This window comes from Chrysochloris asiatica, unplaced genomic scaffold (assembly GCF_000296735.1).
Source record: "Chrysochloris asiatica unplaced genomic scaffold, ChrAsi1.0 scaffold00049, whole genome shotgun sequence".
Classification (NCBI taxonomy): Eukaryota; Metazoa; Chordata; class Mammalia; order Afrosoricida; family Chrysochloridae; genus Chrysochloris; species Chrysochloris asiatica.
The window spans coordinates 19,044,144-19,059,277 of NW_006408567.1; the positions used below are offsets into that span (position 1 = coordinate 19,044,144).

A 15,134-nucleotide genomic window follows, 5' to 3' on the forward strand; every position below is an offset into this window, starting at 1 on the left:
CCTGCACAGGGTTTCCTAGGCTGCTAACTGAAAGATTGGCAGTTCAAACCCACCACCAACTCCTTGGAAACCTTATACAGGGTTCCTGTGAGTCAGAATCGACTCAGAGTATCATTCGAAACACAAAGAACACTTCAGCAATAACACTCCTACCTCCTGCAACCCCAGGTAACCGCTAATAAACTTTGGCTTCTAAACTATATTTTATATAACTGTGGTCATACAATATTTGTTGTCTTATGTCTTATCTTATTTTACTCAGCATAATGTTATTTAAGGGTTAACTTGTGATAGCGTATGTCAGAATTTCATATCTCTTCATGGCTGAATAATACTAGTTTGTTTTATATATAATGTTGTTGTTAAGTACTGTTGAGTCGTTTCCTACCCGTAAAAACCCTGTACAGAGTTTCCAAGGACAGCATCACACCAGGACTCACTCTTTTTATGTCTCTCTGTCTCTGTCTCTGTCTCTCTGCCTCTCTCTCTCTCTCTGCCTCTCTGCCTCTCTCTCTCTGTCTGTCTCTCTCTCTCTCTATATATATATATAGTTTGCTTATCTTTTCATCTGTTGATGGACACATGGGTTGTTTTGCCTCTTGGCTAATGTGTAATTTGAATAATGATGTAGCGAATATTGGTATACACATATCTATTTGAATCCCTGCTTTCAAAGTTCTTGGGCATATACCTAGGAGTGGAATTGCTGGCTTATATGGTATCCACAAGCTCAGGGTTCAAACCCACCAGTCGCTCCTAGGAAATGCTGTGCAGGGTCGCTAGGAGTCAGAACTGACTCGACAGCACTTAACAATAAGTAACATTTGAGAATTTACCAAACACAGAGGCTCAATTAGTTTATATTCCGCCTAGCAAGATAAGCTTTCACGTTTACTATCTTACTAGCACTTGTTATTTTTCTGTTTTTGTTTTTATATTGTATAGCCATCTTAATGGTTATCAAATGATACCTCTTTATGGTTTTCATTTGCATCTATTGATCAATGATTTTGAACTTGTTCTCATGTGCTGTTTGTGTATCATCTTTAAAGAAATGCCTGTTTACTAATTGGGTTTGTCTTTTAGTCGTTGAGTTGTAAATGTTCTTTATATGTTCTGGTTCATTATCAAACAGATGATTTGTTTGTATTCTTAACTATTTTGTAGGTTGTCTTCTAACTTCCTGAATAATGACCTTTGGTGAACAAACATTTTAAATTTGGATGACGGTTAATGTACTTTTTTCTTATGTTTGCTATCTTTTCAGGTCGTCTGAAAATCTGTTGCCAAATTCTAGATCATAGATACATTACTCATACATTTTCTTCTCAAAGTTTTATGGATTTGGCTCTTATACTTGGGTCATTGATATATCTTAAGATAATTTCAACAATTCAACATATTCCATAATCCCATTTCCTTGTGTTCTTCTCTGGACACTTGAGTTGAAGATTAGGACTAAGGAGTCTTGGTGCAGTGGCTAAGCACACAACTATTAACCAAAATGTTAGCAGTTCAAAACCACCAGTTGTTCTGTGGGTGGAAAATATTCTATTATACCCTAGTGGGCAATTCTACACTGTTTTATAGATTTGCTCTGAGTCAGAATTGACTCAGTAGGATTTGATTTTAGTTTAGGAATATGAACACAGACTCTGGAGCCAGACAGAACTGGGCTAGAACTCTTAGTTCTTCAAATTATTGGCTGGGACGACTTGGGAAACTACTGTAACTTTATTTTATAGTCTTTATTTGCAAATGAGGTCCCTGAGTAGTGCAATTGTTTTGTAATTGGCTACTCACTGAAAGTTGTTGGTTCAAATCCATGGGCAAAAGGTCTGGCAATCTACATCTGTAAATCTTTCCCAATGGAAACCGTGGGGAGGCTGCTACTATTCTGACTCACATGGAGTCAACATGAGTCAGGACTGACTTGACGGCAGTTAAGTTCTTTTTTATTATTGTCATTTGTAAAATGGGAGTTATAAATAGCACCAACGTCACTGGATGGTTGTGGGTTTTCAGTGAGATAAGGCCTGTCTGTACAAAGTACACAGCACAGTGCTTGACCAGAGCGTGCACGTAAGACATAGTAGCTGGCATCATTGCTGCTTTTAGGATCTCAGTGTCAGAGCTAAACCACGATGCAGCTGGCACTTTAAAAGGGTAATTAATTTTGACTTTAAGATTGCAGGGTTCACATGTTTGCTTGTTCAACTTAACATAGAATGTAAACAGAGCTCATAAAAATACATTCCGTAATGTGACACAGAGCACTGAACTGTTTAGTGGTGTGACAAAGGACAGTGATGAAATGTGTATTTTTATTAACAAATTATTTATGTAACAGAGCATACAAGCTTGGGGATCAGCTTTGGTTTTAACCAGTTGTGTATGCATCCCTGGTAAAATCATTTCAGCTCTCTGGGTCTTAATTTTCTCATGTTTAAATGAAGAAGCTGAACTAAAATAACTAAGAATTCTGTGAGTTGGTCATTCCTGCTAACTAGATCTTTTTGTTGTTGTTGTTAAGTGCTGTCAGGTTGGTTCCGACCCATAGCGACCCTATATAGGGTTTCCAAGGAGCAGCTGGTGAGCTTGAACCAATGACCTTGCATTTCAAATGACTTTGCAGTCTGATGCATTAGCCCACAGCTCCACACCAGGAGTCCTATTTTACCATCAATTCAATACATTTCAATTACACTCATTGAATCAATTCAGTTACTGACTGCTGCCAATAGACCTGGGTGCAGTTGTCCCAGCAAGACACAAACCTAAAGGTTGATAGTTCAAACCCACCTAGGAGCACCACAGAAGAAAAACCTGGTGATGTGCTTCTGTAAAAATTATAGGCATGAAAACCCTATCTATGGAGCAGTTCTACTCTATAACACAGGGTTTTTCCCGTGTTCTACTCTATAACACAGGTCCCTGAGTCAGGATCAACTCATGATGACCCCTATGCATGGCAGAACAAAACGTTCTCTGATCCCGCACCATCTTCATGATCACTGGTATGTCTGAGTCCAGTTTAGGTAAACACAGCTGAGGGTGTCAATGTGGCATTGTAGGGTAAGCACTGGACTGCTTACTGCAAGGCTGGTGCTTCAAACCCATTAGCTGCTCCTCAGAAATCCAATACAGGGTCACTATGAGTCAGAACAGATTCAATGGCACTTAACAACAACAATGTAAAAAATAGAGTCCCTGGGTGGTGCAAAGGGTTAAGCCTTGGAATACTAACCAAAATGTTGGAGGCTCAAATCTACCCAGATATGTCTCAGAGGTAAGGCCTGGTGATCTGCTTCTGAAAGTCACGGCCTTGAAAACCTTATGGAATCCAGTTCTACTCTGCATCACATGAGGTCGCCGTGAGATGAAATCAACTCATTGGCAGCTAACACCAACACCATGTGCAAACTATTACAGACTGCCTACCACTCTGAGAACTCTATATACTGTTTTTAGATTCTTCCAGGTCACCCAAGACTCACTGCCTGCACAGAGTTGTTCTCTAATGTAATCCACTCAGTGTTCACAGAGGATGTCACAGGAAGTGGCTGGTGAAACGCGGCTCTCAACTGCAGCAGGAAGACAGACATGTGTACAGAGGTCAATGGGCTCACTGCACAAAATCCCAAGGAGCTTGCTTTTAGGATTCTGTGCTGAGGTACACACTTCCTTCCCTGGGGAATTTCTGTTAGAAAATGGAAATTATTTTCCCGAGTTACCATTTTTATTATAACTGCCAAGGGCTGCAAAGTCATACTGGAAGCTTAGCTACAACATCTAGGCTAAGTGTATGGTCACATGGCTGCATTCCTCCTGCACACGATCTTGGTTTCCCATTTATGTTTTTATTTGTGTCACTACTGGTTCCTAATCTGTATTTTAAAGGTAGTTTAGTTCACATGTTTATCCACAGTTTACTTCACAAGTCACTTCAATAAATTCCTTTGGAATTAAATGGTATACCCACATTTAAGCAAGTAAATAGATGAAGGATAAAGTACATCTGACCCAAGTCATGATTTTTTTCCATGGACTCATGTGCATGTGACAGTTGTGAAGTGTCATTGGATGAGGTGTCCAAGGTTGTCAATCTTTACCAAAACAGAAAGCCTCATCTTTCTCCCGCAGAGTGGCTGGTAGGCTGTGGCTAGCAGTCCAGTGCTTATCTTATGGAGTTACCACATCGGACAGTGAAAAAAGTAAGACAGAATCAGAAATGATATATTTCACCAGTGATGTTAGTGAAGAATACTGAATATACCACAGACCTCCAGAAGAATGAACCAATCAATTAGAAGAAATAGAACTAGAATGTTTCTTAGAAATGAAACTTGCTTTCCTTGGGCACACTGTTATGAAAGACCAAGAAAAGAGCCAGAGAAAATGAGACAAACTCTCCTTGAGATGGATTGACATCATTGGATACAACAGTGGGCTCAACTCTAATGATCATGAAGACAGAGTCAGGACCAGGCAACGTTTAGCTCTGTTATATATAAGGTCAATATGGTCAGGGTTGACTCAATGGCAACTACCAACAGCAACATAAGTGAATCAGACTGTCAAGTGAAGCAAAAATGTGGTGATATCAGAACTGATAAGATGGCAAGGATTAGGATGGCTTTTGAGATTTGGTAGGGTTGACTCAATGGCAATTAACAACAGCAACGTAAGTGAATCAGACTATCAAGTGAAGCAAAAGTGTGGTGATATCAAAATTGGTAAGATGCTAAGGATTAGGATGGCTTTTGAGATTTGGTAGGCTTCATAGATGTCTTGAAGAAAGAGAAGGATTTGTTAGCAGAGAAGAGGGAACAGCATTTTAGCAGTGGGAACATCAGGCAGGAAGATGCTGGATTGTGAGCAAGATGTGAAAAGTAGCACAATGTGGCTAGAGGGCAGGGTGTGACAGAGGAACATGGCAGAGGATGAAGAGGGAGTCAGGAATCATTATCATGAAGCTCTGAGTGACCAGTGATGTTTACATTGATCTTCTTTTCTTCAGGATGTTCTAAGACATTTGTCCATTCCTCTTTTGAGATCAAAGGCACACACTTTGCTGCTGCAAATTACTTACTGCATGTGGAAAGATCTATACTATTTCTGACAGACTTGGTCATCTCAGAGACTAGTAAAAGAGTAACAGTTACTCATGAATGCTTCACAGATTGAGCATGAGCGGTCCAAGTAAAATACAGCAGTATCAGTGTGTTTAGGAGCCAGGAAGAAGGGACTACAAAAGGAAACTTCCATATACAAAGTTTACTGATAATTACTATAACATACTAAGTGCTCAGTGAATGAATGAATACAGAAAAGAATGTGTGAGTGAAGACATGAATGTAGCTACCTTATCTCAGAACTCACTGGTTATCACTATGCTTGTGGCTCAAGGTGGATCTTTACAAAGTAAAAGTTCGAATGTTTGACAAGCTCAATGCTTAAGCACCCACTGTAGGGGGCAAAATAATAATAATAATAAATAGAAAAGATAAAATGTTTCAAAATGTTACAAGCTACTAAGACCAAAGGTCCTATTGCATTTTGGTCAGCATTTTGCAACTTGTAAGAAAAGTAGATGAAGATTGGGCCTTCCTCTTTGCTCGCCTTGTTTGTTAGCACATCGCTTTGTACAGTGTCAATACCTAAGAGTAGCAATGTCTACAGATGTTTGCACCAAATGCAGACACACAGACACATGAAGGAGCCTACTCCTGATGGATCAACTTCTTGGATCAACTATCAACATTCAAGGAAGCAGCAGTCAAGAAATCAAATGACGTATTGCATTAGGCAAATCTGCTGCACAGACCTCTTTAAAGTGTTGAAGAGCAAAGATGTCAGCTTGAGGACTAGGGTGCTCCTGACCCAAGCCATGGTATTTTCAATAACCTCATATGCATGCAAAAGCTGGACAGTAAATAAGGAAGACCGTAGAAGAATTGATGTATTTGAGTTATGGTGTTGGAGAATATTGAAAGTACCATGTGCTGCCAAAAGAACCAATAGATCCGTTTTGGAAGAAGTGCAGCCAGAGTGCTCCTTGAGGCCAAGATGGCCAAACTTCATCTCTCATACTTCGGACTTATTGTCTGGAGGGACCAGCCACTGGAGAAGGATATCTCCTTTTCCTATGTTTGGTAAGGTCAGAGAAAAAGAGGAAGACCCCCAATGAGATGGATTAGCCAAGTGGCAGCACCAATGAACTCAAGCATGGCAACAGTGGTGAAGTTGGCCCAGGATTGGGCAGTGTTTCGTTCTGCTGTGCATAAGGTCACTATGGGTTGGTACTGATTCGGTGGCACTCAACAACAACAACAACAACTCCTGATGGCAGATGCTTTGGGACACATCCCGACACTTGAGTTTTTGAGAACGTTTTACATCAGCTCCACCGGGCCGTGGGACGCCATTGTTTCTAAATGATGATCTATGCTCATAGCCTTGGGGAGAATTAGAAACACCTGGACGTCCAAGTCCCAAATGACTTTTGACCACTGATCTGAGCACAGGAAACTGGATGCAGGCCTCAGATTGTGCTTGATGCAATTTGTCAGCATGGAGCTCAGAGCTGACCCCAAACAAATGGAGATGAGCCCTTTATGGACCTGGATTCTCCCTTGAGGACCTGTACATGATTTATCGTGCCAGCCAAATGGAAGGCCAATAAATACATCATTAGAAAGAAGATTTAAGATAACAAAGTTCTTCCTACTGAATAGATGGCGATTTGGTGTTTTGATTTTTTTTGGCATATCAATGTGATATTAAGAGTTATTTCCCACTATTCCCTATTGCCCTCTCCCCTCTTCTAAAAGTGATAAGCCATACCTTTAAAATTTCATTGAATTTATTTAAAAATTTTAATGTTTTAATATCTAAAGTATTGAATTTATTAAAAATTTAAATATTAAACTATTACCTCATAAGAGGTATAACCCCAAAGCAGTTGCTGTCAAGTCAATTCTGACACATAGTAAACCCAGGAGAACTGTCCCTTGGGGTTTTCTTGGCTGTAAACTTGATGGAAGCGACCCAAGGCTTTTTTTTTTTTTTTTGCTTAGTGGGCTGGAAATGTCAATCTTCAGGTTGAGTCAAATGCAAACCATTTACAACACCTGGTGATGGTGGTGGTTGGTTCCGACTCATAGCGACCCTGCAAAGGGTTTCTGAGGCTATAAATCTTTATGGGAGCAGAAAGCCTCATCTTTCTCCTGCAGAACAGCTGGTAGTTTTGAACTGCCAACCTTAAGGTTAGCAGTCCAACTTGCACCACTATGCTATCAGAGCTCCTTTTATAATACCTAGCAATCTTTATAGATAGACATATAAATAGTCAATATGGAATCCTGGCTTGGTATTTTCGGATAAACACTGCACTGCTAGCCACAAAGTTGGCCGTTCAAACCCACCAGCCATCCTTGGAAACTCTATACAGGGTCACTATGAGTTGGAACCGACTTGATGGCACTTAATCACAACAAAACATACACAACAAATACAAGTGGATGGTAAGTACAAAAGTGTACTACTACTATCTAAGCAGGGCACTTTGAAACACACTGCACAATCAATGATTTGCCCAGGCAAGAAGTGTAAACAAGGACTACACAGGACATCTGCTCAAGCACTTTTCTCACGACTTTCCTTGTCAAACAATGACAATCCGAGGAAGACATTTTTCTCTAGATTCACATTTAGTAGCTGAACTGTCTTTTCCATGTTGTTGTCGTCGAGTCAATTCTGACCCATAGCGACCCTGTATAGGATTTCCAAGATGTGGCTGGTGAGCTTGAACCACTGACGTTGCAGTTCAAACTGACTTTGCAGTATAGCACATGAACCCACAGCGCCACACTAGGACTCCTGCTTTTTATTCTGTAACTGATTGAGGTGTTTCCTTTACACTGCCTGCTGAGCCTTAGAATCAAACACCCACATTTTGCAATTGCTCAGAATTTAAAAGTTAGCAGGATTTAAAAAGTATGCAATTTAAACATATCATTTATCACATGTACACCTTTACAGATAGACAAACACACAAACACAAGCGCCCTCTGGTTGGATCAGTTTCTACCGAATTGACGGTGACTCAAGGTGACTACATGTAGGTCACAACCAAGCACCTTAGAGTTTAAAACAGCTGATTTTTTTGGAAGTAGATCACCCACCTTTTTCCCAAGGCACCTCTAGGTGGACTTGAACTGCTAAGCTTTTGGTTGGCAGCTGAGTAGGCTAACTACATATATTACCCAGCTGCTGGTTTCCCCGTCTCTGTTAAATTCTTACTTTCGTGCAACTTCATCCACTTAATTTTAAAGTTGACTCTGCATTGCTCCTTTTTTAATATATTGATATAAGCATCCTAAAATCCATTCTGAAGGAAGGGCAGTATTATACACTAAATGAAAGTATGGTGTTGTTGTTGTCAAGTGCCGTCAAGTCAGTTCGGACTCACAGTGACCCTGTACAGGGTTTCTGAGACTGTAAATTTTTGTGGGAGCAGAAAGCCTTATTTTTCTCCCACAGAGTAACTGGTAGATTTGAACTGCTGACCTTGCAGTTAGCAGTCCAGCTCCTAATCTACTGGAGTCATGGTGTGGCACTGTGGGTTAATGCACTAGACTACAATGTTGGTTTGAACCAAAGGTAGGCGGTTCAAGCTCACCAGCTGTTCCTTGGAAACCTATACAGGGTTGCTATGGGTTGGAACCGACTCGATGGCACTTAACAACAACAGCGTGCATACTTATATGTTAGTGATGTTTTATGTGTTTTTTTATAGCCCTGAAGTTCACTAGCAATAATGAGTTTCAAAACCAGGGTGAGGAGAATCACTTCTCAAAACGAAGATCTACATACAAGAATTCAATCTTAACAGAGACAATACCTGCCTCTGCGTCTTCTCTACAAACCAATAATTTTGTAGATGTATATCACAGATATTATTAGACCTAGAATATAAAAGTCAGTATGTGCCCTGATAGTGCAAATGTGTAGGAAGAATGATTGGCTTCATTTACTGTTTTCATTCAGCTCTCTTCATGATTTGCATATGTGAGCGTAAATCAATATGTCTAACTATTAGAAGCCAAACCTCTGGCATCCTATCTCTCTGTATGTGAAGCACCATACCACTCCATGCCCACATATGCCTGCATGAGGAACCTGGGTCCTACTGCTGTATGTACAAAAGCAGCAGCTGGCAGAGCTGCCCTTGTGTCCTGCAACCTCATGGTCACATTGGGGAATTTTCTGGATTGTGCAATGAAGGGGTGTGTGTGCATTTCATCTCTGTGTCTGTGTATGAGCACATGCACATGAAACTTGACCAATAACTGAAAGACTCAAAACTTGCAAAATCAGCCACAACTAACTCTCTTACAAATACCATTAACTGAATAACTGTCTATATTGGCATGAAGCAACCGAAGGAGGGAACAGCTGAAAGAGGACTTTCCTCAGGAGAAGCAATCAACCTTTACCCAGAAAACATACCAGTTACAGAATAAAAAGCAGGAGTCCTAGTGTGGCGCTGTGGGTTCATGCGCTATACTGCAAACTCAGTTTGAACTGCAATGTCAGTGGTTCAAGCTCACCAGCTGCACCTTGGAAATCCTATACAGGATCGCTATGGGTCAGAACTGATTCAATGACAATCGACAACAACAACGTGGAAAAGTTCAGCTACTAAATGTGAATCTAGAGAAAAATGTCTTCCTCGGATTGTCATTGTTTGACAAGGAAAGTCGTGAGAAAAGTGCTTGAGCAGATGTCCTGTGTAGTCCTTGTTTACACTTCTTGCCTGGGCAGATCATTGATTGTGCGGTTCTCTCTCAAAGTGCAGCAGAATTGTCTATTGCAATATGTCATTTGATTTCCTGACTGCTGCTTCCATGAGTGTTGATTGCGGATCCAAGGAAAATGAAGTCATTGACAATTTCAATCTTTTCTCCATTTATCATGATATTATTTATTGGTTCAGTTGTGAAGATTTTTGTTTTCTTTACATTGAGGTGTAAGGCTATAGTCTTTTATCTACATCAGTATGTTATTTCCAGTCCTCTTCACTTCTAGTAAGCAAGGCTGTATAACCTGCATATCACAGGTTGCTAATAAGTCTTCCTCCAATCCTGATGTTACATTCTTCACATAATCCAGCATACAGATTGAATAAGTATGGTGAAAATATACAACCATGGCACACACCTTTATTGGTTTTAAATCATTCAGTATCTCTTTGTTCAGCTCTAACAACTGCCTCTTGGTCTATGTACAGGCCCCTCATGAGCACAATTAAATGTGCTGGAGTACTCATTCTTTGAAATGTTATCCATAGTTTGTTATGATCCATACAATCAAATGCCTTTGCTTGGTCAATAAAGCACAAGTAAACATTTTGCTGGTACTCTCTGCTTTCAACCAAGATCCATCTGATGATAGCAATGATATCCCCTCGTTCCACATCTTCTGAATCCAGCTTGAATTTCTGTCAGTTCCCTGACAATGTACTGCTGCAACCATTTTTTAATTACCTTTAGCAAAAATTCCCTTGCATGTTTTATTAGTGCTATAATTCGATGATTTCTATTATTCGTAATGATAACTATTCCCAAGATTGCATGAGATGTTGTCAAGAAATTGCTTATAAAACTACCTAATACATGGAGGAATCACTGTCTTTTTTTGAGATTATTTTGGTGCTAGGCATGGTAGTGGTGGTGTGCTCTGGAGTTGGTTCCGACTCATAGCGACCCTGTACAGGGTTTCCGAGGATGTAAATGTTTACAGGAGCAGAAAGCCTCATCTTTCTCCTGTGGAACAGCTGGTAGTTTCGAACTGCTGACCTTGCAGTTAGTGGTCTGACTAGTAACCAGTATGTTACCAGAGCTCCTTATTTGGTACTAAATACCCTTTATTTTATGATGTGATATTTATAATAAATGGTTGCTTTGGAAATTTTCAAATATGACAAAATAAAAAAAGTTGTTTCCCATGTTCTTAGAACTCTAAATGTCTAGATAATGCTGGACTGTAACAGGGATTTGAAACCAGAGTGATGCTTTACCACAGAAGTCATTCTGAATCCAGTACAGCAACTCTTCCAAACTGAAGAGACTTCTCTAGAGCTAATGGGAAGAATGACATTAAGCTTCTCAGAGGAAGTATGCTCAGAAAACTAAAAATACCCCAACAACAATGATAACAGTTACTATTTGTTGTTGTTGCTAAGTGCCTTTAAGTTGATGTGGACTCATGGTGACCCCGTGTATTAGAACTGCTCCATGGGGCTTTCTTGGCTATAATCTTAATGTATTAAAAATGACAGGTACTATCTCCCATAAGGAGCTCTGGTAGCATAGTGGTTACGAATCGGGCTGTGAACCTTAAGGTCAGCAGTTCAAAACTACCAGCTGTTCTGCGGGAGAAAACCCTGTGCAGGGTCGCTATGAGTCGGAACCGAGTCCATGGCACATAACCACCAACCACCATCTCCCATGGCACCTCTAGGTAGGTAAGTATGAACCACCAACTAACCTTCAGGTTAGCAGTTGAGTTTGCACCACCTAGGCACCTATGTGTGTGTGTGCATGCAAAATTGCACATGTGTATTTACTTGGCCCATTCTCTGTGTACACATACATATACATATACAACACACACACACATGCACTAGAGTATGTGTATTGGTTTGCTCAGACCACTCTCAGAGTGTGCATATACATATACATTTGTGAGTATGTGTGTGTTTAAACATGGGGTGTATTTGCCTGCCCCTCTCTCTATATACATATATGTATGTATGTGAGTATGTGTAAGTATGAATTTGTCCATCTTATTTTACTGCAAAGAGTGAGCATCTTGCTCATGTGGACACACTGGCTTCCAGTTATAATCACTGTTCTGAACACCCGCCCGAGGTGAGTGAGGTTGAGTGGCACAGATCTGAAGAGAACTAGATTGGGTGCTGCCTGCCCTTTAGGAAGTGGGTGGGGCTCACTCACTGAGTAAATAATGACTCTTACCTGCAGGGACGATAACTCTGCGCTCGTTTGTGGTCATGTTTGGAGGTGGAATATGCTTCTCCTCGATGTAGCTGCCGTAGTTCATCCCCACCGTGTCTGGGCTGCCCACCATCTTCCCACCTTTTGTCACACTGCATTCATCAGGGGAGTTCCTGGAGATGGGGAGAAGGTGGTAAAGTCTTCCATTATTACTTAGTGGGAAGCAGTCATGTGGTTCTTCCCCTGATGCATGGAGGGAACCAGGGAAGTTAAACTAGGAGGAGACTGAGGAAGAAAGGAAGAGGGAGAAGAAGGATGGGAAGTCATAAGAGTCCCCACATTCAAGACAAGTGCAGAGCAGACAGATGAGAAGCAGAGTTGCCAATGGAGTCTATTTATAAAGCCTCATGAAACTCTCATTTCAAAACTTCATCTGTATCAGCTGACTGGAAACCTCACAGGCAAGGTAGACTGTATGAAGGTCAGCAGGTGCACTGCATGTTTGCGTGCTTGGTAGAGACATCAAAGGCCTCTGGACTCAACAAGGTTTATTCCACAACAACTATGATGTTCCTCTTCAAGACCTCAACATGGAATCTTTGTTCGGCATGTCAACCCCCTGAAGCCAATCTTTTGCTGTGGAGCTTTGAATGGTCACAAAGTTCCAAGCTCAGGTGCAAGCAAGAAGGGCAGAGCATGGAGAGGGACTGACACCCTGGGATCATTACTGGGGAAGAGGATTCTGGCGGCCTTTCAGGAACTCTGGAGAAAGGTGATGGGACACCGTACCAACGCAGACAAAACTCAGAACTGATCCTTGGTAATGGCTCACAATATTCTTGTGAATAAGGCAGCTCCATTCATTCAGATAAAAACAAACCTGCCTTTTCTGCAAAAAGATGAAGTGATAATGAGATTTGAAAGTTAAAGCATGTTAGCGCATATCTAATAGGAAATTTCTAAATAGAAAGTACAGATTAACTAGAAAACAGAAACACACATCAATGCCACCTTCTTAGATAGTTCTAACCTAGTGTCATTGGAACTAATAAGGCTTGATATTCTGTTTATATCTTCTAAAGTGTATGGGGAGAAGTCCAGAAGTATTCCTATAATGTTATAGAAATTTTAAATAAAGAAAACTGTCAAAACTTGGAGTCCTGGTGTGGCGAGGTGGGTTAATGCACGGACTGCAAAGTTGGTTTGAACTGCAAGGTTGGTGGTTCAAGCTCACCTGCCACTCCTCAGAAACCCTATATAGGACTGCTAGGGGTCGGAACCAACTCGATGACACTTAACAACAACAAAATCAAAATGTGAAGCTATTGTTTCTCTATATATCCTTCCATTTACGTTAATACACTTCTGAAGGAGTTATTTCCATCTCTTGTAGGGTAAGTACTGGACCAATAGCCACAAAGTCGGAAGTTCGTAGGCAACAGCTCTTCTTGGAAACCCTATCCAGGGTCACTGTGACAGAACACAATGCAACTCTTCCTAGAAGAATTCTGCACTCTTCAACTTACACCACATCCAAACAACAGTTCTGGCATCCTCAAGAGACTCAAATTGTATTTTTTTAAATGTTTTTGTGGAAAGATCAGGACTATAGGGTGGATGGAGTAAGGTTTCCCAACAAAATTCTCATAGAACTGCCCTTGCAACCCTTGAAGAATGAGCAGGTTCAATGTAATGGAAAACAAAATTCCTCAGTGCAACTTTGCTGGCCTTTTCCTCATTAATCTAGCTCTCCATTGTCTTAAAACTTCTTCCTAATAAGCCCCATAGTTGTCTTGTGCCCTTCAAGACAAGCTCTCAAAATCATGTGCTTGGCATACCTAAAGCATAGTCACCATAACTTTCTGAATGGACCTCTCAGCCTTTAACATAACCGGCCCAGCAGTTTCCTTTGGAAGTTACTATTTTGATTGGACCTTTTATTGAAGGCACCCTAATGACTGAGACAAGTATTACTGAGAGAATTTGTCTAAAGCCCTCCATAGAATTCACAGACATGTTTAAATGGGCTTTGTTTGGAATAAACCATGCATGTATGAACTGGAACCCTAGTTGCAAAACCGCTTGACTTGCCCTCCTATTTGTGGAAATTGCCTCCAAAGTTCCCTCTACTATGTACTTTTTCAGATTGTTGAGAAGCTGTGAACAGTCACTGGATTTTATACATATTCCCCAATGATAAAGATCCTAGAGGTTGTGGGTCCCATTCCAGTGAATCGGTGTTCACCTCTGCTACATGGAGTTTGGCAGTGAACTTGTGACATCACAGAACTGTAGGCGTGGCATGAATTTGGCCTTCAAGAATGAGAACATCAGAACTATCTGAGCCAGGAGGACATGCATTTGATGGGATGGGGCTGGAAGTGGGATGGAGAAAGCTATTCCAGACGCAAAGGCTATGGTGGGGTGTCTACAGGAGAATCCGTGTGCACTGGAAAGAGTGATCTCGGCATCTGGAACTTTGAAAATATAGGCTTGTTCTCAACATCACTTGTGAATGTGTCAGGAATCTATAGAGAAAGCTAAGGGTTGACTAGATGTTCAAATCCGGATCCCTGGTTGTGCAGTGATTAAAAAACTAAATTGCTAATTGAAAGGCCAACAACCATTCAGCAGGAGATACACTTGGTAGTGTGGTTCTGTGAAGATTATGGACATGGGAACACAGTGAGGCAGTTCTATTCTGACCAAGAGGGTTGTTGTGAGTCAGAACTACATTGTTTAGCTAATGGTAGTAGATGGAAGCTAGAGTCAGGGTATAGGATACTGGATTGGAAATATCCTACCACCAGCCTAGAAATACACAGGCCTGCTTGGTTGCAACTCTACAGCTGTACTAACATGAAGGAAACTGAAAAATAAAAATGGTCTGTGTTCCCATGGTGCAGATCCTTATATTTTCAATGCTGTCCACACATTTAGTATTTCCTTCTGACACTATTTTTCCTGGCTTCAGGCATTTATCACTAAAAGACTCATCCAAATATCAAGACACAGAATGACTTTATTTGAGACTTTGTTTCCTATTCTCTTGGAAAATTCCATCCACTGACTGGCATGCTGTGATGTATTTGTTTCAAGGAACAAAGTTACTAG

At 40.8% G+C, this 15,134-nt stretch overlaps 1 protein-coding gene across 1 annotated transcript in view; it reads right to left on the reverse strand.

Annotated features, from left to right (window-relative positions):
- ERG (v-ets avian erythroblastosis virus E26 oncogene homolog) overlaps positions 1-15,134 on the reverse strand; it is a 107,296-nt gene that overhangs the window by 64,139 nt on the left and 28,023 nt on the right. The window contains exon 2 of the mRNA XM_006862611.1: positions 12,042-12,193. Coding sequence (XP_006862673.1) covers positions 12,042-12,193 — 152 coding nt within the window. The remainder of the gene's footprint in view (positions 1-12,041; positions 12,194-15,134) is intronic.